This window comes from Ammospiza nelsoni, chromosome 1, assembly GCF_027579445.1.
Source record: "Ammospiza nelsoni isolate bAmmNel1 chromosome 1, bAmmNel1.pri, whole genome shotgun sequence".
NCBI classification, from domain to species: Eukaryota; Metazoa; Chordata; class Aves; order Passeriformes; family Passerellidae; genus Ammospiza; species Ammospiza nelsoni.
This window is the reverse complement of record NC_080633.1, coordinates 24,126,631-24,150,980: the sequence shown is the minus strand read 5'-3', so window position 1 is coordinate 24,150,980 and position 24,350 is coordinate 24,126,631. Positions and strand designations below refer to the sequence as shown.

The following is a 24,350-nucleotide window of genomic DNA, read 5'->3' as shown; positions in this document are numbered from 1 at the left end:
GGGCGGAGCGGGAGCGCCGGCGGGGCCGGCCGGCAGTGGCGGCGGCCATGTGGGGCTGTGGCGACCCCGGGGGAGCCGCCGCCGCCGCCACCATCGTCCTGACTGGGACCCGCGACTGCTTCCTGCACCTGTCCCCCGCGCTGGCCTCGCTCCTCCGCCTGCAGCAGGTACCGGGGCGGCGCCGCTCGGGGCCCGGGCGCAGGGACACCTCTGGCAGGCCGGGAGGATTACGTGAGCGCACCCCCGCATCCTGTCACCATGGCGATACGGAGCCCTCCTCCCCTCCCTCACGACTCAGCCGGGACCCCTCACATCGGGGAACCCCTCCTTCCCTCGCCTCCTGCGTGGCCCAGTATCGTCATCAATTCCTAATAAAACGCGGGAATTTTTCTTCCCCAGCGTGGTCTGGCACTGTGGGCATCTGCGTCTCTTTCATCACTCCCTATTTTATACCAGTTTTCCTCGTAACTTGCTAGCATTAAGCGAATAATGTCTAAATGTTTAATTCAGGTGGGAGAAGAGGTGACAAATCCATGCAGAATCCTCCTTTTTGCTGTACACAAATAAAATATGCCACTATAGAAAGGCACTCCCGTCATGCAGAGCCCGGGGTCACCTTACACTGTAAATAACATTTCACACGTGGAAACGGGAGGACAGCCACTGTGTGCCTCTTGAGCCATGAACTGGGTGCCAGCAGGACAGTGTGGAAAAGGGCAGGAATGAGCCCAGAAGGATGCGAGCAAAGCTCAGGAGAGCTGGCACAGCCCCCATGGCCAGAGCAGGCCTCCCTCGCATGGGTAACCTGCTCTCAAGGCCAAAAAGGGCATTTCACAACAGGAACACAACATAGGCGTGTAAAACCTGCTCGTTCACCTTTGGGGTAGTCGTAGGAGGTTGGTGGAATTGGAAGAAATGCGGTATTAAATGTGAGCTTCATTTCAGCTGCAGTTTCTGAGTGTTTTACAGATCTGTCAAGAGAGAGGAGAAAGAGTGCAGTTGCTTTGAAGTCTTACAGTGTAGTTTTGCACACTGTTTATTATGGTGCTTTTGCATCCTGCTTTTGTTTAACCTGAGCTGCTAAATGAAAAGATAGAGTCTCAGAAAATGTGATAGAAATAGCACCTTAAATACTTCTCATTAATAAAAATGTTGAAAAGGGGATAAATGAAATCAAGAGCTGAATCTAATTGCAGAAAATATTAGAAAAGTTCTTCAGTTTGACATCAAAATACATGAGCAGTTCTGAAACAGATTGATGAAATCATTTTTGTCTGAGTTAATGTGATTTTTGACTCATTCTAAGTATGTCACGGAAGCACTCTTGGAGACCATGTAAATGTTGTAATTTTTGTGAAATCAAAGTGTACGTTTATTTATTTTCCTCATTTGGGAAATGCAAACATGCGGTTACACATTTCTGTAAAATATTTTTTGATACCACATCATGCAGAAGAAAGGAAAAAGAATTAATTTTCTTACTTAAAAATAGTCCATAAAAATAGAAAGCTGTTTAAGAATTTAAACCAGCGCTCAGTTCTGTGGTGAGAGCTGTGCAAACAAGATGTAAAATCCAGATAATAGCTTTAATTCCTTTCATCTCTCCAATCAAATACAGTTTAGGTTGTCTAATAGTTGTCTCACTTAGCTGGTTTTATATCAATTTATTTTCTTTCCTTAAAACTCATAGGGCCAAGCTGTGAAAATATCCTGTGGTCATCAGCCAATATTTTTGAGCTGGATGGAAACCAGGCATCGAGGTCGCCAGAGTGAAAATAATGCAGAGATTAACAGACATTTGGCAGAGAAACTTGGCATCACAGATGGAGAGCAGGTTTGAAATGCTACCTTTGTTTTCTATTTAAATAAAGAGTATATTGGAAGATAAGTGAAAAGGTAATGCTACATGAGTTAGCTAAGACCTTGTTTTGTGTATTTAGACAGTTTCTTCATTTACCTCTGCTCATGAGAAAAGTTAACTATCACAAAATGTCTCGAACATGAAAAGATTGGCTCATTAAACCATTAACATTTGCCTAAACAGTGTTAGGATAGGCTTATGGGTATGTCTTTGCAGGGCTGTAACAACTATCTTCAGCGACATTAATTTTAAGAAAATACACTTTTAAGCAATTGAAAAATTTGGAATGGGAATATTTGGTTTGGACTCCTGTAATTGTAAAGTAGCTATTGACTTGCTGCATATTCTTCTTTAACTTATTAGGGTTTAAATTTTCATCCCTTTTTTACCCCTTCACCATATATCCCTTTCTCTTTGAATAACTGTATTCACCTCTTATGCATATCTATCTATCCATCCATCCATCCATCCATCTATCTATCTATCTATCTATCTATCTATCTATCTATCTATCTATCTATCTATCTATCTATCTATCTATCTATCTATCTATCCCATCTATCTATCTATCTATCTATCTATCTATCTATCTATCTATCTATCTATCTATCTATCTATCTATCTATCTATCCCATCTATCTCCCTATCTCTGTCTCTCTACTCTTTGTACATTCATCTCTTACTCCTGAACACTCTGTTAAACTTCTCATAAATGACTCTTTCATTGACAGAAGTTAGAGATGCCCAAGAGGCAGAGTTTTCTGACATGGGACTACTAAAATCGCTAAATCAAAAGATTTTTTTCTATTACTAGGTAGACACTTAAGCAAACAAGAATAAAAAAATACTGCCTTACACAGTATCATTGTGCAGTGTATTCATATTTGCCTATTCTCTTGTGTACAAAATTTTGTTCAACATCATAGAAGATATCAAAGAGCATGCCTCAGAGCAATGTATTATCTTACTTTGTTTACTTTTTAAACATATTTTCTCTAGAAATTATGTGTCTGTCTGCATAAATTTCCAATTTAGTAGTTGAGAAGCCAGGCATCTACCCTTTTTATTTCTAGCAACTAATAGCCTTCAACAGGAAAACAATTGACAAAGGAAACCTAAGAAAACCTCACCCAGGTATTGCTGGGAATAATCATCTGTACAATCGAATAAATACATGATTAATAAGTTTCACCATAGTTTTGGATTCAGGAGTTACATGTTTGCTGTATGATCTTATTTTTGCTGTGCTGGGGGAAAGATATTCCTCTCAATTATTGCTTCAAGCTAAGGACATAGAGGATTTCAAAACAGATGGTTACTTTTACAAAAGGTGACCTGACGTAATTTTCTCAAAGGAGAGGTTACTAGTTTTATCTCAGGAAAAAAATTAGTGACATTTCTTTGAAAATTAATTGCAAGATGTTGTTTGCAAATTGCTTTTGTGGAGTTTTTTTTTGTCATATGAAACCTTTGTCAAAAACTGACTTTTGAAGTCTATATTTAAAGCATTCTGAAAGACCTAAGCCACAAGAGCTTTTACCATTCCTCCTGATTCACATGATATTAAAACTATTCTATGGAGATGGGGCTGCTTCCTATGAAACCATTCATCCATTCATTTAGGAGCTGGGCTTGCTTTTCCATTGTACTTTTTCCCTTATTTACAGCTGGTTCTAAATTTATGTGCAAGTGAATTAATTTTTCAATTTCATAAAATCCTGGGGACTTAAAAATAAAGATTTAAAAATGGAAAGATGGTGATGTGATCAAGGTGTATTAAAAATGGATTGTTTGTTATCACCTGATAAACTCCAGATGTTTTTAATATTCATTGCTTATTGATGTCTCTGAGCCTATTGGGATCCATTTCCCATCCATTGAGCATTCATCTGCTTATGAATTACCTGGTGTCATTAGGATGGTGTTCCAAGTAGTGAAAACATACAGTGAAGGAGATGTCAATTTTCTAGTTGAAATAAAGATGGAGCTTTTATATAAAAAAAAAGGAGTTAAATATTTTGGTGTTACTTTTGCCAGGTTTTTCTTGAACCCTGTTCCCATGTGTCCTCCTGTCAGCAAGTAGAAGTGGAACCACTCACAGCAGATGATTGGGAAATTCTGGTAATAAAACCCCTTCCATTGTTCATGTTCTTGTCTTACAGATGACAGAGATTCTGACTCAAGCAGTTTTTTGCACAGTGCCCCATTCCCTTCACCTCTAAGGAAATACTAAATGTGGTAGAGTTTAGTTGTATTTTATATTTCAAATATGTGTATTGAAAAGAGACGTACGGGTTTTTTCTTCAAACAAATGTTAAAAATATATGCAGTATTTAATTTATAATGGTGTCGCTTTTCCCCAGGAGCTGCACGCTTCCTCCCTTGAAAGCCACCTTCTGGACCAGATTCGAGTGGTGTTTCCAGGAGCCATCTTTCCTGTCTGGGTTGAGCAGCACACCCATGTTTACATCAGAATCGGTAAGCAGCGCTCAAGGCTCCTGGGGCGCCTCCAGGAAGCTGCTTTGCAGGGGTAGATGCATTCATTGGCATCTTTTGCTCATACTTAGGTACACTTGTGCCACCAGCCCCATATGGGAGATTAGAGCCATGCACGGAGCTTCTGGTATGTCCCAAAACACACGGACCTGAGGAGAATATCACCAGCACACCTGCCACAGAAAGTGACATCTTGCTCAAAAATTTTGTGAAAAATAACATGGAACAAGAAGAAACATTAAAGGATCCTTTTGCCAAACAGCCTTACTTAAAGCCTGGAGCCCTTGAACAGAGTCAGACTGATGCAAACATGACGTTTGGCTCAAATGTTCTCCCAAATATATGGAATTTCATAGGGAACATTTTCTCTAATACATCTGAGCAGAAACAGAAGACTTCATGTGATAACGATAAAATGAGCGTCTTCAAAGACAAGCTGCTGAACATGATTCACATGGATTCCATTTTTAGAGTGTGTCAGTCCCAGCCTCCCAGCGTACAGAATGTATCCACCACTCATGAATTTCTGAAATGCAATGCTGTTCACATTTTTCCATGGAATTTAGAATACGTTGATTTGGATCCAAATCCTGTAGTATCTTATGGGAAAATTAACGAGCTGCTTTCCCCAAGACAGCGTCATCAAGAAGCAAAACAAAATCTGCCACTTGAAAAGCAAAATCATTTGACTAGTACACAAGACAAAAACCCTTCTAATTCTATTAGCGGCGAAGCATCCAGTGAGGGATCTGTTGTTCAAATCGTTTGGAATGGATTTGAAGACCTAAAGAGTGTCATAGAGTATGGCCATGATGGGGGAGCCCTGCATGTTGGAAGAGTTTGGGTCAGTTTGAGCACACCATATTATTTTATATTTGGGTAGTATTTTCTATTGGGGAGTTGTGAACTGGCTACTTAACCTGTGGTGTTGGGCTGTAGGCTTTGTGTTAATCTCTTGAGTTTTCTAGAACCAAATACTGTTTGCTAGAGCTGTGCTTTGTACTCATTCTGGACTACATAACTTACCATCATGCTCCAAGATGTACAGTGTGCTCTGGGTTTTTGCACACTTAGTATTTTTACACCAAATGAGGAAAAGGCTTCAGCGTTTCTGAAGGGATATATGCTTTCTTCACAACCTGCAGGTAGCCATTGTACTAATGAGAAAGTGAGAGTACCTGTTTACATACATTCAGTCCTTTATTATGAGACTCTTCATCAGTTAACTCTTTGAAATGTGCATTGACCTAGGGGTCATCAAAGTGTAAAGTAATGGGATGGTGTATCCTAGTGCTGCATAATATTTATGAGTCCTTTTATACAGTCTTTAAAATACATATTGAAGATGAATATCCAATAACCAGCTTGTATATTTAAACTGTTCTAGTTTTCATATGTCATTTTGCCAGGTGGCACAAGTCCGGGTATGGAGACACTGATGTTTCAGCTTGTTCTGATAGAACTACTGCCTGTTCTTTCTTTCCTGGAAGCACAAGTGGGATCAACAAAAACAAACCAAATGTGCTCCAAATCACCATTTGACTATTTTGACATAATATAATTCTCACCATTCACTCATTGCTGTATTAAGAATGAGAACAAGAGCCTGCAGTGGTCTTTGCTGTGAAATCTTTTGACAGACATAACAATTTTCCAAATGCCAGCTATCATAAAGTCTCTCACAGTTAAGAAATATTTATTACATGTTTTCAAATTGGTATAAGTTTTAAAATAACAGATCGAAAAGGTGTTTCTTTAAAAGGACCAACTGACTAGTATGATTTAGGTAGGCTGCATTTTCTGTCTCTCTGCTGCAGGGGTTCTTAGTTTTGGTCTCGTAATGGTCTGTGTATATTTACCTACCCGCGTGAAATAATTTTAATCAGCAAATGAAATTAAATTGTTGTTTTTCTCCTATACTAAGAGCATTCTTGCAATGTTCTAAGAATTTCTTCTACTCCTTTTCTGAGCTTTTAAGTTTATTAAGTTAGTAGAAGGTCAGCTGTTCTGAGCACTTTCGCAAATAGGACAAAAGGTAACTAGAAGTGTGCATGTAAGAGTAAGATTTGGATATCACTATCAATGTTATAAATTCCTTCTTAATTCTCTTGAGGTTCCATTAGTGAAGAAGTTGATGTAGTATTATATATGCAATGTTATAACTAGCTTACTTTCTAATGCTTTTTTTTTGCTTCTATTTTAAATATTTCAGATTGCCGATGGTCTGAGGAAAAAACTACATATCGAAATACATTCAACAGTCCGAATTAAGTCAGTTGAATCTATTCCTAAAATTCCTGTATCTCTTACGCTGCAACCCAAACAGAACTTAGTGAGTTGATATTACTGGTCACATACTTGTGCATATATTGGGAAACTGATAATGTTGCTCTGGTCAAACTGGGGGGGGGGGGGAGTGGGAAGGAGGGCATTGTGCTTATTTGTTCTAATTTGTTAGATAATGTTCTCTATAGAAATAATTCCAAAGGATTTTTCAGGGGGTATAATTTCTTGTTTTTTCTTTTGACTATGTAAATTTAAGTTAATAGATTGCTATGGTCTACTTAAACAGAGCTTACCTGGTATTTGTATTTTGATTAATGTACTGTAAACAGGGTTTTTTTTATAGGGAAAGGGTATATGAGAAAGAGAGGGGTGTAGTGAGCACCTGAGATAAGTCTCAGGCCAATATCAGTGCATGTCTTCAGACCGGGGGTCTGAGCAGTGCCCTTGGATCTGGGAAGGCAGATAAGTAAAACAAAAATAGAAGGTTTTTGTTGCCCTCATATCAGTGTTCTGAAGGAAAAGTCTTTAGAGGTGGTCTAATACTCTGCTGTGGCCATAGCAGGAGCTGCACAGATGTTTTCCCTAGAGCAGTTGATAGAAATGGTGTTTGCTGGCAAAATGGTGTTTTCTAAATGAATAAAACTCTTACTTCTTCCATCTCTCTGCTGCCATAAGAGAAACAAATGCCTCATGCATTGGAAGAAAACATTTTTACTTACGAACACCTGGTTTTGTTTTATTTACCTTCTTCCATTTTCCTATTTAGCATAAAGATATACATGAAGATGATGTTAAATGTGCATTCAGTTCTTGGCTGCAGGATTCCACTACTGATGATCACCCATGGATAATGACAAGCACAGACTGTATACATCTGTCTGCTAAAGAAGGCAAGGATAATTCTGTCCAGTCTACTGTGGAATTTACTTAGCCAGTATGCCAGTTAATTTCTATGTACACCTTTTAACATAACTGATACCTCTTCATACTGAAAGTGTAAGCTTGAGTTACCCCTTAATAATGATTAATCTTTTTTAGTCTTTCATTTTTGATTCTATTATAGCAATATTCTAATCTGTCTTATCTTGTGAGGAACAAAAACTTAATGTATTTGGAGTTTTAATAGTTGTTCATTGTGTTTTTACAGGAATAGAGGAATTTGTCCTTAGTGCAGCGCATCCCATGCACATTGAAGAAAATAAATCTGAGAATATTTTTATACTGAGTCCCAGTTTGCTGCAAAAGACAAATATACAAGTAAATATCACATAGTATCAGGTATCAAGTAATTTAAATTGTTCTACTTGTTTAAAATGTATTGCATTTTGTATATATTTCAGTTTCCCTTTTAAAGTAAATAATGTCGGTCTATTCATAAAGTTATATCTGCATCCTCTATGTCATTTTGTAGCTTGAGGGCCTGCTGAAATTCCAGGCATGCTATGCTTGTCACTGAGTGTCATAAGAGTTTGTACATCAAACTCTCAGAAAAATCAGTTAGAAGAGAGGAGAGTCAGTGCTGTCCATGTTAGAACATCCTTACACTTACTTGTATATGTACCATCCTTATACATAGTTGTTCTCTCCCTTGGTAATTCACCTACCACAGTCAGCCTGCCTTTTCTCTGGTATAGTTTGTGTGCCTTCTGCTTCTTCCATATTTCATTTCTCAGGAGAATAAATATTTCTATTTAATATGAGAATTACTGCTTCCATTAGTAATTCCAGTTGATCCACTGCCCATTATTTCAGGGTTATGATTATAGGAGTAGGATAATGTTTTCTTAATTTTTAAACATACAGTGAATTTTAGTGGAGAATTGAAAGTGTTTTTTGGCAGGTTAGAATAGAACTTGCCTGCCAAATTTAGAATTGCTGTTAAAAAATAATAAAATGAACCTTCTTTTACTAGTACTAAACTATAAAAAGGCTTCTAGAAATTGTTCAAGTGACTGAAACTAAGATGAAAGAGCAAAATGCATTTCTTAATAGCTATGTCAACATCTCCTACTAGCCTGTTCTTACCTGTGAACCTCTGCAACCCCTCTTTGCCTGCCCAGCTTTCCATGCTAGCTCCCTCATGAACAAGATGGAAAAATTCATGCCAGGTGCTTTGTCAAGTTACTTTTCATCCAGTCAGATTCCTGATCAGGTTCACTATTCTGCCTCATCAGCTCTCCTGCCAGCAGGACAGGGAGGAGCTGCAGGTAGGGAAAGAGATAGTGGGCTGCACAGTCTGTTATAAACAGCACTTGGCCCAAAATCTAATCTTACATTATTAAATTACTGTCAACACTAGATTGTGTTTTGAAAGTAGTTGTATCTCTTCCATTTCAACAATGCACCTTTCTTTCAGGCACAGCAAAGCATACATGCAGTGTTATCTTTGCACAAGTCCAGAAATGGCTGGTCACTCCATAGCCTTCTTCTGTAGTTATATTTCATCTAAAGTCATAACTCTCCTTTTTTTTAGGTTCTTTTACATTCTCTAAGTACAAAAGCTGATGATGACAAGCAGCCACCTGTGCCTGATAGAGACAAGAACCTTCCATACCACAAACTAAGTGATTTAGGGTGAGACATTTTTGTAGGAAAAAACATGGGAGGGAATGGGAATGAGAATTAGAAAAAAATAGCATTGGTTGAAAAGCAGATTTCTTGGAAACTATGCCAGATCTAAGCAAAGCTGTGCATCTTTTGGCTTGTGTCAGTTTTTGTTGTTCTAAGTAGTATGAACAGACTTCTACGTAGCAGCAAGGGACAGTGGGGTAGTTTTAGCTGGGGTGTTCAAATATACAAAAATTTTAAGTTGCAGTCTGCCAATGCATGCCCTCCAGTAACTTCCACCTGTTTACTTGTTCAGCTACATTTAATAGTAAGGGTCTCAGAGAACTGTAGTTCCTAAAAGTTTTGTTGCAATCATCATCTGAGGGGGGAAATGCGGAGTGCTGTGGTCATAAGTACAAGGGAAAACAGCGGTACAGTGTAGCAAATGTGAAGGGATGGGGCAGAGGAGACATGAGAGGCTTGGAGTGTTGTGATAGCGTGCTGTCAGTGCTGGGAAAGGCAAGTGAGAGTAGTCTGTCAGCATTCTAACTCCCCCACGGTGCAAGCTTTTCTGCCTACAGAGTGTGCACTGATGCTACCGTAGGCCATTTACTGTTTCCTTTCCCCTGCAGAGGAGTGGAAAAATTAGGCACATCTTTATTTGAACACATAAGCCACAGTCTTCTGGGGCGTCCTTTATCCCAAAAGCTGGCTGCTAATGCTGTGGGACTGCGAAGTGGAGGGGTGCTTCTCACAGGAGGAAAGGTACTCACTTCTGCTTTCACCTGCAAACCCTTGCACATTGTTTTCCAGGGTTGCAAAAGTTTTCTTTGATACTTTGCACTGAAGATGCTTTGTTCTGAGGAATAAAGAGCAAGCTGAAAAAAAGAGCAGTGAACTGAACAGAGATAATTCAGTAAAGTGTTATCTCACACACACACTGTGCAATCTTCAAACGTATGTGTGTGTGTATATATATACACACATAGGTTTTGAAGATTGGTACCAATGCAGTTTTAATAGGGGATTAATCTACTTTGTGTTTATAGTATGATAAGCACCTCTTGTCTTTGAATTATTTGAAGAAAAATAAGCATATATTTTCTCTTGTATTCTAACATAAAATGGCAGTGGGGTTGGTACTGGTATTTTGCTGTTGCCTCTTACAGTGATCCATTTAATACCATATGCCACTGAGCCTAGCAGATGTCTTAACACTGAGCTCAGTGGAATCAGAACACTGTACTGGATGTATCCACTCTGAATTTCTTTGTTTCACTCTAGGGCTTTGGTCCCTACCAAGTGATGCAGAGACAGAATACATACTACTTTTACTGAGGAATAATAAGTGTGTGTACAGCTTCCCCAGCTTGTTGACTGGTGCATACTGTGACGAGAACACAGAAACACATTGCCTCTGTCAATTTACTTTAGCTCACATTTATTTTTGTAGGGAAGTGGAAAGTCAACATTAGCAAAGGCCATCTGCAAGGAAGCTTTCACTAGACTGGATGCTCATGTAGAAGTAATTGATTGTAAAGCTTTAAGAGGTATGACAATAGTTTATTTTAATCTCAAATTTTTGCTGTACACTAGAGACACAGTCATGAAGTTACTATATTTGGTCTGAATCATTTTTTTAGCATTTTTGCTGTTTTCACAAGGATGTTTGATGCCCCACAATTACTATCTTCAACAGTCTGATGAAAATACAGCTACTGTAAGTTTATTTCACATTACCATCAGTTTCTGTCCCACATACCACCAGCAATTCAAACCATGCTTGCCATGCTCATTTCTAATTATTACAAAATAGGAAGAAGTTGCAAAAATTGAACTGTGTTTTATGGGCTGTGCTAGCTGGAGCAAATGTTTTGTTAACAAACCATTAGTGTTAAAGGATACCCGTACTCAGTGAGAGGATAACACAGGCACCAAAGACGGATCAAATGACCAACTGAAACCTGATTTATGGTGGCATATTTACTAACCTAGTGTGTTTGGCATTAGGCATCTAACACTCATGATTAGAGATGATGAGATGGCTCCTTAGGCTTTGTGAGTTCAAAATAATTATTTTACGCAAAGATGGAAGAGCACAAAGGAGGCATTTTTCTGCTCTTGCATTTCACTGGCTTTTCTAAATAGTCTTGCTGTTACAAGGGCAGAAAATACTCAACTGTTTTCTTACAGAGCCCTTATATTTCCTCACTTACTCTTTTTGCTTAAATCACTACTTAAGCTGGAGCTCCTTGCACCAGAGAAAAGGGGAAAGATTGATGATGAGCTAGGTCCTTTGCTCTGGAAAATTCTTCCAGTTGCAGGATTCTTTAGTAGCTATTTTAGAATGCTGCTGATACTTCTCTGGTTTTGACTGTCTGGAAATTAGATTTGTAGGCTTCTATAGTGGTTAGTAAAAGATGATTAATTTCATTTTAGCTTGTGTGGAGCCTTCTAGTACTTTTTTGATTGAAGGTTTGGACTCTTTTCTTTAGTGATTGTTGATTCTGGTTTAATCTTGGTATCTGGATTTATAGATGTGGAGTCAGAATAGACAAAATAAAACATTGTGAGCAAGATGTAGTCACTGATTTTTTTCCTGATATTTTGTGTCATTCTAATAGTATTTTGTTTTAGGAAAAAGATTAGTAAACATAAGGAAACATGTGGAAGAAGCTTTTTTAGAGGCAGCATGGAGACAACCATCCATTCTTCTGGTGGATGATCTTGATCATATTGTCGGAGTACCTTCTACACCCGAGCATGAGAACAGCCCTGAAACTGTTCAGAGCAATAGACTTGCTTATGGTATGTTCTACCTTTGTCTAGATAGAAATATAATGCAAGTTAGAATTTCTTACCACTTGAGTTGTACTGTCCTACCTGAACAATTCTGTCTGTATCATTATTGCCTCTGGACCATGTGATATTCAGGCAGAGACTCACAAATTATGGAATGCAGGCATTTGTTGATCCCTAGCTGAATCAAAATAATGCACTCTGGATCTTGGGGTAGTCCTTGCCAATGGGCATCCACCACTGCTGCTGGTAATGCCTGTTGTCAGTACCGCTGCCAGTGCTTGAGGCTTCTCTGTTCCTTTTTTTATTACTTATACAGCCAGATAGTTGCAGTTGAGTACAAACTGCAGCTAAACCTTTAACTGATCATTTCTGATAAATCAATTTTTTGTTTTCCATAATTGTTATTTATAATTACAGTGATATATCAATTTGATACTTACTGATGTTGAGAACCAGCTCATTTTAGATGAGTACCTTCTTTATCATCCTATTTAGTATACATTGTAGAACTTCTGTCCTGTTTTACAATGTAACAAATCACAAATGTTAAAAACAAGATGATCAGTTGTAGTTTGACATCCTGTATATGGTTCCCTTTTATTCCTGAAAGTCTAGGCAATGCTGAGTTGCAAATTAAATCTAAATAACCAAGATTAATAAACCCATAGCCTTCCATTTCTTAGCTCAGTTTGAGGGAGTTAGAATAATTTTTACTGAAATACTTCTGAAATTCAGAAAATCTTACTATAATTTCTTCCTAAAAAATGTGCTAAGTTACATGCAGAATTGTTTGGTTTTCTTATTACTTTTGCTTAAAGGTGTAATGCATACAACAGAGCTTTAGAGTTTTAAAGATTTTTTTCTTGATCATCTACCTTGCATCCTTAATTTTTTTTTTACTTTTATGTAATACCTTTCTCTTGGAGTGCTTATTTTCTAGGCTTAAGATCTGGGTTTTTTTCCTATAACTTTTTTTTTTTTGTTTGCATGGAGGGAGTAATAGCACACAAAAGTAGATACCATCAGTGACATTACAAAATCAGCTTTTTAAAAGCACTTCTGATGGCATTTTCTTAATGGAATGTGCTGTCCTAGAGAGAATCACTTTTTCTTTTTTATTTTTTTGTTTAAAAAACAACTGTAAACATGGGAATAAAAATAATATGTTACAAAGCTGTTGTATTTTGTTGTACTAATGCTGCTCTCCAGGTTAGGGTTATTTTTGTTCTTTTGCAATTCATGGAGCAATTTCTTCTGTGTTTAGTTTTGAAAGATCTGATGAAAGAAGTTATTTCCATGGGGAGTTTGATTGCATTAATTGCCACGAGTCAATCTGAACATTCCCTTCATCCTTCCCTGGTTTCAGCACAAGGAACTCATGTATTTCAGTGCTTCAAATGTATCCAATCTCCAGATCAGGTAAATTCAAATAAAAATGCTTAAAATGATGTTTGCCTTCCCAGAAGCCTCAAGTATGATGCTGGAACAGCTGCAAAAATAGTAGGTTACGTCTGAAGATGAGAAAAAAAATCTGGAAATCTTAGAAGTTCTTTCGTGATACTTAAGTACCTCAGAATCTGTCATTATAAAGTTAAAAAAAGAGTAATCCAGTAAAAGCTCAGAGTTGGCCCCACTCTTCAGTGGTAAGAGAAGGGTGTATTCAGAGGATGTTTCAGTTCAACATGAGGCAAGTCGGGTTGTCTAACACAGGTGAGATATGCACGTCTCCTTGTTACCTCCAAGGGGATGCTGAAGGAGCAGCTTTGTAAAACATGTAAGTCATCAAGTTAGAGATATGAAGTTAAATGTGTGGTTTTTCACAGCTCAGTGAAATAAGGATGTCCCTAGCACATGCATTTTAAAATTGTTATTAAAACTAAATGTTAATTTGATGGGACAGATTTAGGTTTGTTTCCATATTAATACTATTCCTCTAATTTTGAACATAGTCTAGTTTAAAAAAAACTGGATAAAGAGAAGAATGAAAAGTATTAACTTTCATGCAGGAGAAAGCAGATACTTTGAAACCCTCATCCCCTAATGACTCATTTGTATTTAGCCTGAGTTGTTCCTGTCTGTGTGTCTTCAGTCACAGGCCAGCTGTTAAAAGCCACTGAGGAGGGGATGCTGTGTTAGATGCAGTTTAACTTCCTTCCACTTCCTGCAAGTCTGCTTTTATTGTTTTTAATGCTAATACTGAAATAAGGATGAGTCAAGATCTCAAAAGATACCAAAAAGATACCATGTTATTTGAAGTTTTTTTATCTAGCACAATATATTGTATCTCAAACATATTCTTTGCTCATGCTGTCAAAAATAAAAATATTCTTTTTCCCGTGAAACAGAAAAAAAGGATGTAAAACAGTAGAATCTGAGGAGGGAGGGATGTTTCATTATTAATGTTGAATTTAAAGTAGCTCTGGTGAGGTGAATATTTATAGTTATAAAATGGGTGAATTTATTGAAGTGCACCTGAAGCACTAGCATTTGTTTATATTTCTTAGGTTTGGTTATTTAAAGGGTCGGTGTTGTGCAAATATTTAAGGAAATTTTAGAAAGTCATACCTGTTTACTCTTTAAATTCCTGACCTCCATATAAAAACTCAATAAAAAACTCAATAAAAAAACTCCATATAGTAAACTCAATACACATTTCCTGCACAATTCTGTTTTTCAGAAGCAAAGATATGAAGTGCTGTATTCCATAATAAAGAAGAAACTGAATTCTGATCCAAAGGACTTCTCTGATCTTGACCTCCAGTGTATTGCAAAGGAAACAGAAGGTTTTGTTGCTAGAGATTTTACTATGCTGGTGGATCGTGCCATTCATACCTGTGCTTCTAACCAGAATGCATCAGATAATGGTGGTATGTTGGCAACAAATCTCTTACTTCATAGTCTTACTTCTGTTTTCCAGAATGCAGAAAGAAACCCCCAGGTTTTATATTTTATGTTTAATGTTTCTTTAATTGTTGCATATTGTAAGGAGTTTGTTACTGGCAGCCTGTTTGTTTGGGGTTTTTTCAGGATTTATTTTTTTTCTTTGTTTTTTTAAAGCAGCATTGAACCTGTCAACTGTGGATTTTCAGACAGCTCTAAAAGATTTTACTCCATTAGCTCTGAGAAATGTCAACCTTCATAAACCTAAAGATCTTGGCTGGGACAGGATTGGTGGCTTAAAAGATGTGAAGCAAATGCTCAGGGATACCATCCTGTTACCTGTAAAGGTACTAAGTTCCTTTAAATTAGTTACTTGAATTTTGCACGTAATGTTAGTAGGGAAGAATTATTTTTTAAGGTTTGGAAAGTGTTGGATAGAAAGATGACGGGCATGATTTTGTAGCGTTCCAATCTTCAACTGTCTTCAGCTACTGGAAAACACTTTCTCCTTCCCCTTCTCTCTTCCAGATAGAAAAGACAATGGCAGAGCTTTACTACAGAGCAAGTGTTGCTCTACAGTATTGGAGTATTGCCATACTTGCTTGCAGGGCTTGTGATTGGGCTCTGTAAAGACAACATTTCCAGCTGGTTTCTACAGTGCTTTTGCTAGAGGAGTATTTTCTTTCAGATGAGTGCCAATCCATCAGTCTCATTTTACTTTGGCCTTTCTGCCTTGCTTAAAACTTGAATGTTGAGATGAGCCGCTGAGCATTGACTCTTCAGAGAAATGACTGAATGGTGTATTTGATCATATCATTCAGTAATTAAAATAGAAATTTAGAGCTGCTAGTATGGAGAATGTAAAGCTCTAGTCCATCCCTATTCTGACCTGTTTTGCTTGGTAGAAAATCCCACTTGTTTGTATTTTAGGTACCTGTTACACCTAGAAATCCAGTTCAGCCCCAGGTAAACTAAAAGCAGTCCAAATGAGCTCTTGGGATAATACTGGGGATATAATAAATCAGATGCATTCTGTTTAGACAAAAATCATCACTGGCCAATGATGTTACAGTACATTACAGAATACTTGCTTATTTTAAAATATATCACATTGAAACTCTTTTCCAGTATCCAGAATTATTTGCAAACCTGCCCATACGGCAGAGATCAGGAGTTTTGCTGTACGGAGCACCTGGAACAGGAAAAACACTGTTGGCAGGAGTAGTTGCAAGAGAGAGTGGAATGAATTTCATCAGCATCAAGGTAGCAACAGTTTAAGCTTAATTGATTCATTTTATTAACTGAGTTAAATAACTTTACATAATACCTGAAACTGTGTGCTTGTGAGGGCAAAATACCACAGTTAGCAAGTAACATATAAGTGAGTCTCTGGATATCTGATTCCTGGAACTTCACGGTTTTATTACTGAGATTTTTTTTTTTGTATACTTATTCATTAGGCAGAATTATAAAATTTAATTAGGTGTTCTTAGTTTCTCGTTTTTTTTGTAAAAAAATCCCAGATTTTTATTCTACTGGACAATGAAATTGAGCAATATATTTTAAACATTTTTAAATACAGTATAAACCTTTGCCTTGAGATAATGTAACACATGTTCTGTTACGGTACAACAATGGAAATTACTTTTAAATAAGTTGAAATGCTTGACAAATTCTTCTGGATTATCTAGACCCCTTGGCTCTTCTGTTCAGAGATGACACTGTCTTGGTTGCAAGAAAATTCAGTCTAGTACACAAAGTATATGCTGATGTTGGATTACAAATTAAAACTAAGAAACATGTCATGAGTATTGTTTTCTGATTATATCTTTTTAGGGACCAGAACTGCTCAGCAAATACATTGGAGCAAGTGAACAAGCAGTTCGAGATATATTTAACAGGTTTGTTTTGTAAAGATTTGTGAACTATACATTTCACTTGTTGAAGCAGAAAGAAATAATTTTGTTGTCTGAGGAGGCATCAGGTCATAAAAGCATCTGAAATAATCAGTTGTGCTGAACCAGATGGGTGTGTCTTGGCAGGTTCAACCTGGCCATCATTGTTAAAGAACTGCCCATTTTCTGCACAGTGAGGAATGTGCTTTTGAAGGTGAACTCCCAGTTCTCTCCAGCTACAGTGCATTGGTTCACATCATAGAGTTATCTTGGAAAACACATCCTGAAATTCTTTCAGATGTTTCCAGAAGACAGTACAGTTGACTGTACTCCATGTAGTAATGCACACTCAATACCTAGGGTCATATTAAACTTGGTATTGAAGTCCTCCATGCCAGTAGTTCTTTTTTACAGATGTGCTCTTACTGGCCCTCAGTGCTCCCTGATTCCAACATATCCTACATAGCCTCTGCTTCTCAACTTATCATGTAGCAGTCTTTTTGTTAGCTGTCTGTAAGCCAAGAACTCATCTGCAGTGATTGAATTTTAGAGCTTTCATGTATATTAATATGACAGTTGAGCACTTAGAAATGATAAAGTGAGTGCTAAGTATGTCATAAAAATGAGCAGTGATTCTATTGCAGCCCAGTTTTCAGAACTTCCTAAATTTTACAAAAAGCAGATTTTCTATTCTATCATTAAATACAACTGTTCTCTGAAGCAAAAAGCAATTACCTTCAATATTTCTAAGCAATTCTACCAGTGAATGAAACTTTAACAGAAAAATAACTATTGCTCATTTTTTTTCCTTTTAGAGCTCAGGCAGCTAAGCCTTGTATTGTTTTCTTTGATGAGTTCGATTCTATTGCTCCTCGCCGAGGCCACGACAACACAGGAGTCACTGACAGAGTGGTTAACCAGCTGTTGACTCAGTTAGATGGTGTGGAAGGCCTGCAAGGTACCAATTCACCTGTGTGCTCCTTTTCATGCAGAAATTAAGCAGATACTAATGGCATTTTTCTGCACTTTTCTAAGGAGTTTATGTGCTAGCTGCTACCAGTCGCCCGGATTTGATTGACCCTGCTTTGTTAAGGCCAGGTCGACTGGATAAATGCCTGTACTGTCCACCTCCTGATCAGGTGAGGAAACAATTCCACATGAGAGGCAAGGAAAAAACCAGACTAATGGGTTTTATTCTCCTTTTCTTTATATGTAGTAGCATTTCAAACTTGGAAAAAGCTGATTTCCCAGCTCCAGTTATACAACAGAATAAATTCACTGATTTTAGTGTCAGTGTGTTCACATAAAACTAGGGAAAGAAAGGCTGTTTACCACAGTCTTCTGGATCAAATCATATCCTGTGGATCTAGCTGATTTAAAAAAAAAATTAAAAAATAGAGAAATAATTTGCAGAAAGAAACTGGATACAGTGTAGTGTGTATAATGTTCTCCACCTTACTTTGAAGTATGAATCCAGTGGATTTGCCATTTGCTTAAACCATAGCCAGTCCTCAGAGGTTGTACAATGTGTGTCCCTGATTCCACATTTTATGAGAAAACATTAATGCTACTTATTTCCAGATTAGTTCATACATTTGATAAATACCACCACATCATTTCATTCCAAAACACATATGATCATCCTGTGCCTCCTTTTTTTTTTCTTTTTTTCTTTTTTCCTTTTTTTCTTTTTTTTTTCCCTTTTTTTTCCCTTTTTTCTGTTTTAAAGTTCTGGTTTAGAGTAAGATCATTCAGATAAACAGAAGCATTTCACTTTCATCATACTTTTCTTTACAAAAGGACATATGAGGAGCACAGCTCACCTTCATATTTTTATATATTTCAGATATAAAATCCTAGATATTGACTCAAAACATTAGAGAAACATATTCTCTGTGTACTGCATTCTAGTATCTTTCTAGTATTAAGGCAGTATCTTCTTGAAAAAAGATCCTTCCTCCCTCAGAGAGGAAGTGGCTGTGACAGGGCCAAAGCACCATCTAGCAGTCAGGACAAGGAAAATAACAGGTTGCTTTACTGACATTTTTTTCCTTTTTTTTCAGAATTCACGCTATGAAATCTTAAAAGCTCTCAGTCATTCCTTGTCTTTGGCAAATGATGTGGACTTTCAGGATGTGGCAGCAAAAACAGAACAGTTCACCGGGGCCGACCTAAAAGCTTTATTGTACAATGCCCAATTAGAGGCAATCCATACCAATTTAAATTTAGGTTTAACACAGGTAAATAAAACTAATATAAAAGAAATCTCTCCGGTTTATTTTTATGTTGATATGTTTGAAAGAGTTAATTGTATCAATGGGAATTTTTAGCTAAATTATATTTTCTTATATTTTTATACAGAGGATTAACATTTTAAAATGTTTGCAGAAAAATACAAGAATAATGTAATGAATTGGTTTAAATACTTCTTAAACACAAGGTTGTTCTCATTTAATGATAGGTATTTATTGTTAAATAGATATATGTAAGCCCAAATGTGTTCATCACTGTTGTGAGGAGGGATTGACAGGAGGGATCCCGCACTGAATTTCTTAGGAGCAGATAGCAAATTCAGTTTTGAGATGGCACATTTTAGATGATGGAGGAAATGGGAAATTTGTGGATTTTGGGGAGTTGTTCCAGCAGATTGGGTTTGACTGAGGTCAGGAGAGAAGTGGCAAGAGGATGGCAATACTGAAATGGCCAACTCTGCCTCATCTTGCAGGTACCAGCTAGTACTTGAACTTCCAAAGTACAGGGTTCCACCCTTGGTTTGTATCTCTCATGTGACTCACTGGCAGATCCTCCCTCTCTTAGCCTCTCTTCAGCCACCTGTGTTCTGTGTTCATGTTTTTAATGCCTGTCCTCTGGTTCTAGCTGGAAAGGAGCAGGCATGGCCTCCACTACTGTGTGGCCAAAGGGAAGGGTTGGGTCAGGGGTGCACAGTGAAGGAGACCCTCTTGAATTCTTTTTACCCTAGCTGTTACCAAGCAATTGGGCTCTGAGGATGTGACTCTTTAGTATTGAGAGCATCTTCCCTAACACTCCCTTCACTTGTAGCATCAGTAAGTAGTTGATACCTCATGATTATCCATCACAGGAAGAGATTGTTGTCTCAAGCAGTGGTGTCCAGAGAGGTGTGCACACACCCCAGAGAAAGCACAAGGCAGTCCAGTGATGTGCAGGAGGAAGATATTAGAACTTCAGTGATACATGTATAATTTAAAAATAACATCCATTTGCTTGGTAGAGTGCACTCAGAAATTTTTGACTGATAGAGACCATCAGAGAGGTTTGCAGGCATCAGTTTAAAGCAGCAGTTCTGATTTCCACATCAGCATTTAAAGTCGGCTGTAGACTAAAAACGAGTACAGCAGTTAGGCGCTATAAAAGTAGATTCACTTCAGCCTCCTAGAGCATTTTACACAAGATACTCATTTGCTTGGCAGGTAAAGTAGAGACAGAAGTGGTGCAGTTCTACAACACAGCACATGAATGAAGTTTCCCAATGCTTGCTCTTACTGAGAATGTGAGGCAGTGGAAACAATAAAACCTTAAAATTACCTCCTGAAACTTTTTTTCTAGCATGAAGACAGAAAATTCTTAAATGTATTAGATTTTCTCAGCAAAATATTTAGAAATATACTCCTAGAGAAAGATAGATTACTACTAGAGTCAAATGTAAATTGATGCTCTCATTTGCACTCATTTGTATATCAAATCTTTTCATGTATTTCTGATTATAGTTTGTTATGAGTTAACTCTTGTAATGTTCTGGTTTTTGTTACAGGATTTTGGATCTAGTTCTGATAGTGACTTCAGTCTCTCTTCCATGGTTTTTCTAAACCACAGCAGTGGCTCAGAGGATTCAGCAACAGATGGAGAAGTAGGGCTAGAGCACTCTCTTGTTTCTTTAGATATGTCTGACTTGCTTCCTGAAGATCCGAGGTCCAACATGTATCGTCTTTATTTTGGAAGCTCTTACGAATCAGAGCTGGGGAATGGAACTCCTTCAGAATTGGTAAATTACTCACTTAATGTTTTGAATTTTCTAAGTATTATTAGTTGAGAAGCAGAAAAAACATACCGTTTGCCTGGTTCTGTCTATAAATACAATTGTGTTGCTTTGACCTTCAGACTGTCTTCAGATTATACTTAGTAGTCCACAGTGAGGAAGGTGATGGAAGGACATGATCTGAGAAAATACAATATGGACTTCTCTGCAACCTTGCAGGAGTTTAAAGTCAAAATCACAAAATACTGCTTAATACCCTATAATTAAGCAAATTGCATTCATGTTAGATTTTACTCTCTGGTCAAATGGCTTGTTCCCTTCCGAAGTTCTTCCAAACAATAAAATAAATTCGCGACTTTTTGGTGGTTGGTTTGTTTGTTTTTTCTTTAACTTAGTTTCATTACTAAAGAGTGACAACCTAGCTTTCAAGAGTTAAGTTACAGTCTCAAGAATCAATGAACCTTCTTCGGTTCCCAATAAAATGTACATTAATAGAATAGTCAGACCATGGAATTGTGAAAAAGAACAGAACTAAACCTTAACATCTATCATTGTCTTTAACCAGAATTCCTGGTGTTGCATCATGTTGCACATAAAGCAGCAGTTCTCTGGCCAGTTTGCAGGTAGGGATGTGCAGGTTGGCTGCCCAGCACCTGCACAGTGATCAGCTTATCTCTTGGCTGGCAGGTCAGCAAAACAGGGTGTGCTGCCTCTGAGCTCCTTACAGTGAGCACACAATTTCAGAGTTTGTGTGTGATCTGTAGGAAACTCTTTTTCAAAATTAATTTCAATCTGTTGTAGAACTGTTACTACAAGTAGTAATCAAAGTTCTTAGTCTCTTGTTTTCAAAACTGTCTTGCATTGATTCTTAAAGCCAAAAATAACTTTGACATTAGAGAACTACTGACTGCGAAGGTGCTTTGGTGTATTTTATCTTGCGTTATGGGTGATAGTGTTTGATTAATGTAACTTTAAAGACTTAGTTTCCTCTGACTGTGAAAATTCTTCAGCAAGGATTCCCCACAAGGACTTTGACCTCTTGAAGTTGTTGAATTAGAAAGGGATTTAGTTATCAAATGCACAGGGAATTTGGAGGTGATGAATATTTAAATTCCAAAACTACTCGTCCAGATTTCAGAACCACTGATTTTCCTAAGTAATTAAAGCAATGGACTTTGCAGACTTTTATTCTTTTTCAGATGGGCCATTACAAAAACAGTTACATATTTTCCAGATGTGAAACACTTCATTTTCAAATATAGCCTTTGCCCAAACCCTTTGTCATATTAACTTAAATCTTTCTGTTAAAAAAATTTCATATGTAATATATTTTAAAGAGAAAGTACTCTTTTTGCTAGTGGAGGCAAACTTATATTGAATTGTAGGCTAATTCCTAATAATGGAGTTGCTCCTTTGGGTCCATAATGAGTTAATGTATTTCCTCTTGTGATCAATTTAGAGCTCTTTGTGTTTTTCTGGTCCGAACTCCATGACTTACGACTTCACCAGCATCACGCAGAGAGATGTTGCATCCTCACAGCCTGCAATGCTTAGAACAGCTTCTCAAGAAGGCTCCCTGGAGAACCAGGAGCAGCAAGCAGAGCACCTGAGGACAGAAATCAATGCTAGCAAGGCCAATTACAGAAGCAAGAATGGAGTATGGCACTTTTAAAAATCATTATTTAGTCTTAATGCTTTTCTGTTGTTTTTCCACACTTCTTGGTATTTCAGTAAATGATTTCTGCAATAATATTAAATACTGTGTAATGAAAGTAGCAAAGATAAGTGATACTTAATTTGAGGAAAATAAGCCAGATGTTAGCATTCATGTAATTCAACAGTTATTTCTGTTATTTATTAATATGGAGGGGGGAAAGTTGTAACTGTTTTTTAATGCATTTGTCTGTACATGTAATGGGAGGTTCCATAGCTAATGATATCGATGGCACTGTGTTTCTGTAGAAATTTTTCATTGTCTGCTCATGGCTCTTTTCAAGGAGGACAGCACCCTTAATCAGTCAGTGCTTCCCAAGACCACTGTGACTATCGCCCAGTCTCACCTGATGACCGCTCTGCAGGGAATGAGACCATCCATTAGTCAGGATGACTGGAAGCATTTTACTGAACTGTAAGTATTTTTTTTTCTTAATTTTGAATTCAGTGGAGATGTGGTCTTACCCCATTCCTTGTACATCAGAAACACAATAGTTTTAAATAAATGTGGGGACTGGCAGCAGATAGCTGATAGCTTTTGACAGCAGTTTTTTAAGAAGTATTAAGTTCCATAGTGAGAAAGGGCAACTATTTTACCAGTGAATTGTATTATTCATGTAAGACCTAGAAATAACAGACCAGGACCCCCTGATGTTATCTTAAGAGCTATAACAGTGCAAAGAGGATCTTTAGGTTCTAGGTCTTTCCTGCTTCCACTTAGTAGTAGCTCCTTGTATTTTCATATGGCTGGAGTTTGGCCCTCTGTAGTGGTCTTTGTAACTGCTCTGTTTGGGAAACTCAATAATCTGTAGAAGTATAAACATATTGAATGGGAGAATGTGTCTCCTTGGACTTGGAGACAAAAAGTTGGGAAAAAAACCAAGGGAAGCAGGGCAGAGAGTTCTCTGAGTTAGGTTTGTGGGTGATAACTCTCCAGGTCCCCAGGTCTGAGGAGACAGGTACTTTTCATTTCCTTAAACATCTGGAGTTCTGTGGTGCATTAATATGCATCTGAAGAGGCAGACACAAAACCCACATTTCATAAGAACTTGCTAATGTCTTTTTTTTGTTGTTTATTTCCAGGTATGATAATTTTCAGAATCCCAAGAAGAGGAAAGTACAGATTGGTGCAACATTCAGACCAGGACAAAAAATGACTCTAGCTTAGTGATTTGTATTTGCTTATAATTGCTAAACTGTAACTGGAAATGACAGATGTGATTAAATCAGATTATTTATATTCATATAGATTTATTAATGCAGCAGTTGGAGATAAGTTTCTTTTAAACTAATATGCTGTAAAATTATGTCACATTTTATTTTGAAGAAAATTGTCCTCCTTTAGATTGATATTAAATTTTTTGAGAACATTGGTTATGTTCTGTCCACTTCTTTATCATATAAACTTTTAAACTTAGTTTTTTATCAATTTACTTGACACAGTCTAACAATGATTTCCTGTCCCTGCTTACTCCCTCACAACAAATAGAATCTGGTCAAATAGACTGTAATATTAACGGAGGATATTTTTTAAAATAGTCTATAAAGCCATTCTCTAAGGACCTTTGGAGAGGTGGTACTTCATAGATAAAGGTGGTACTTCATGTGTATATTAGCAGGCAACTAGACTAATATTTCCAGAATATACTTTTACAACTATAGCAGGAAAAACCAGAGCAAGGTACTTGCATCTTGTTTTCTGCCACTGTTTGTTAATCAGAAGAATACCAAATTGCATTTCACAGCACCTGCACCTTCTTACCCCTACCTTTTTTTTCCCAGAGACCACTAAAAATATTTTGGATGCTTGGAAGCTTTCTAATGTTATGTCTGAAATTTTTCACAACTCTTGACT

At 37.4% G+C, this 24,350-nt stretch overlaps 1 protein-coding gene across 2 annotated transcripts; it reads left to right on the top strand.

Annotated features, from left to right (window-relative positions):
- The first annotated feature begins 19 nt into the window (after window positions 1–19).
- Window positions 20–23,865, top strand: PEX1 (peroxisomal biogenesis factor 1). Of its 2 annotated transcripts, XM_059473267.1 has the most exons (25): window positions 20–167; window positions 1,691–1,834; window positions 3,899–3,982; window positions 4,225–4,339; window positions 4,429–5,201; window positions 6,570–6,689; window positions 7,410–7,533; window positions 7,791–7,900; window positions 9,117–9,217; window positions 9,823–9,955; window positions 10,644–10,740; window positions 10,834–10,910; window positions 11,815–11,998; window positions 13,257–13,411; window positions 14,670–14,859; window positions 15,053–15,219; window positions 16,001–16,135; window positions 16,709–16,773; window positions 17,583–17,725; window positions 17,803–17,906; window positions 18,831–19,007; window positions 20,558–20,788; window positions 22,242–22,439; window positions 22,780–22,910; window positions 23,579–23,865. In XM_059473267.1, exons 1-25 carry the CDS (start codon window positions 48–50, stop codon window positions 23,661–23,663), a joined length of 3,963 nt encoding a protein of 1,320 aa, XP_059329250.1. In that variant the 5' UTR covers window positions 20–47; the 3' UTR covers window positions 23,664–23,865. The 2 variants fall into 2 exon arrangements, with proteins under 2 accessions (XP_059329250.1, XP_059329259.1); XM_059473276.1 differs by lacking the exon at window positions 10,834–10,910 and having other exon boundaries at window positions 11,828–11,998.
- The last annotated feature ends 485 nt before the right edge of the window (window positions 23,866–24,350 follow it).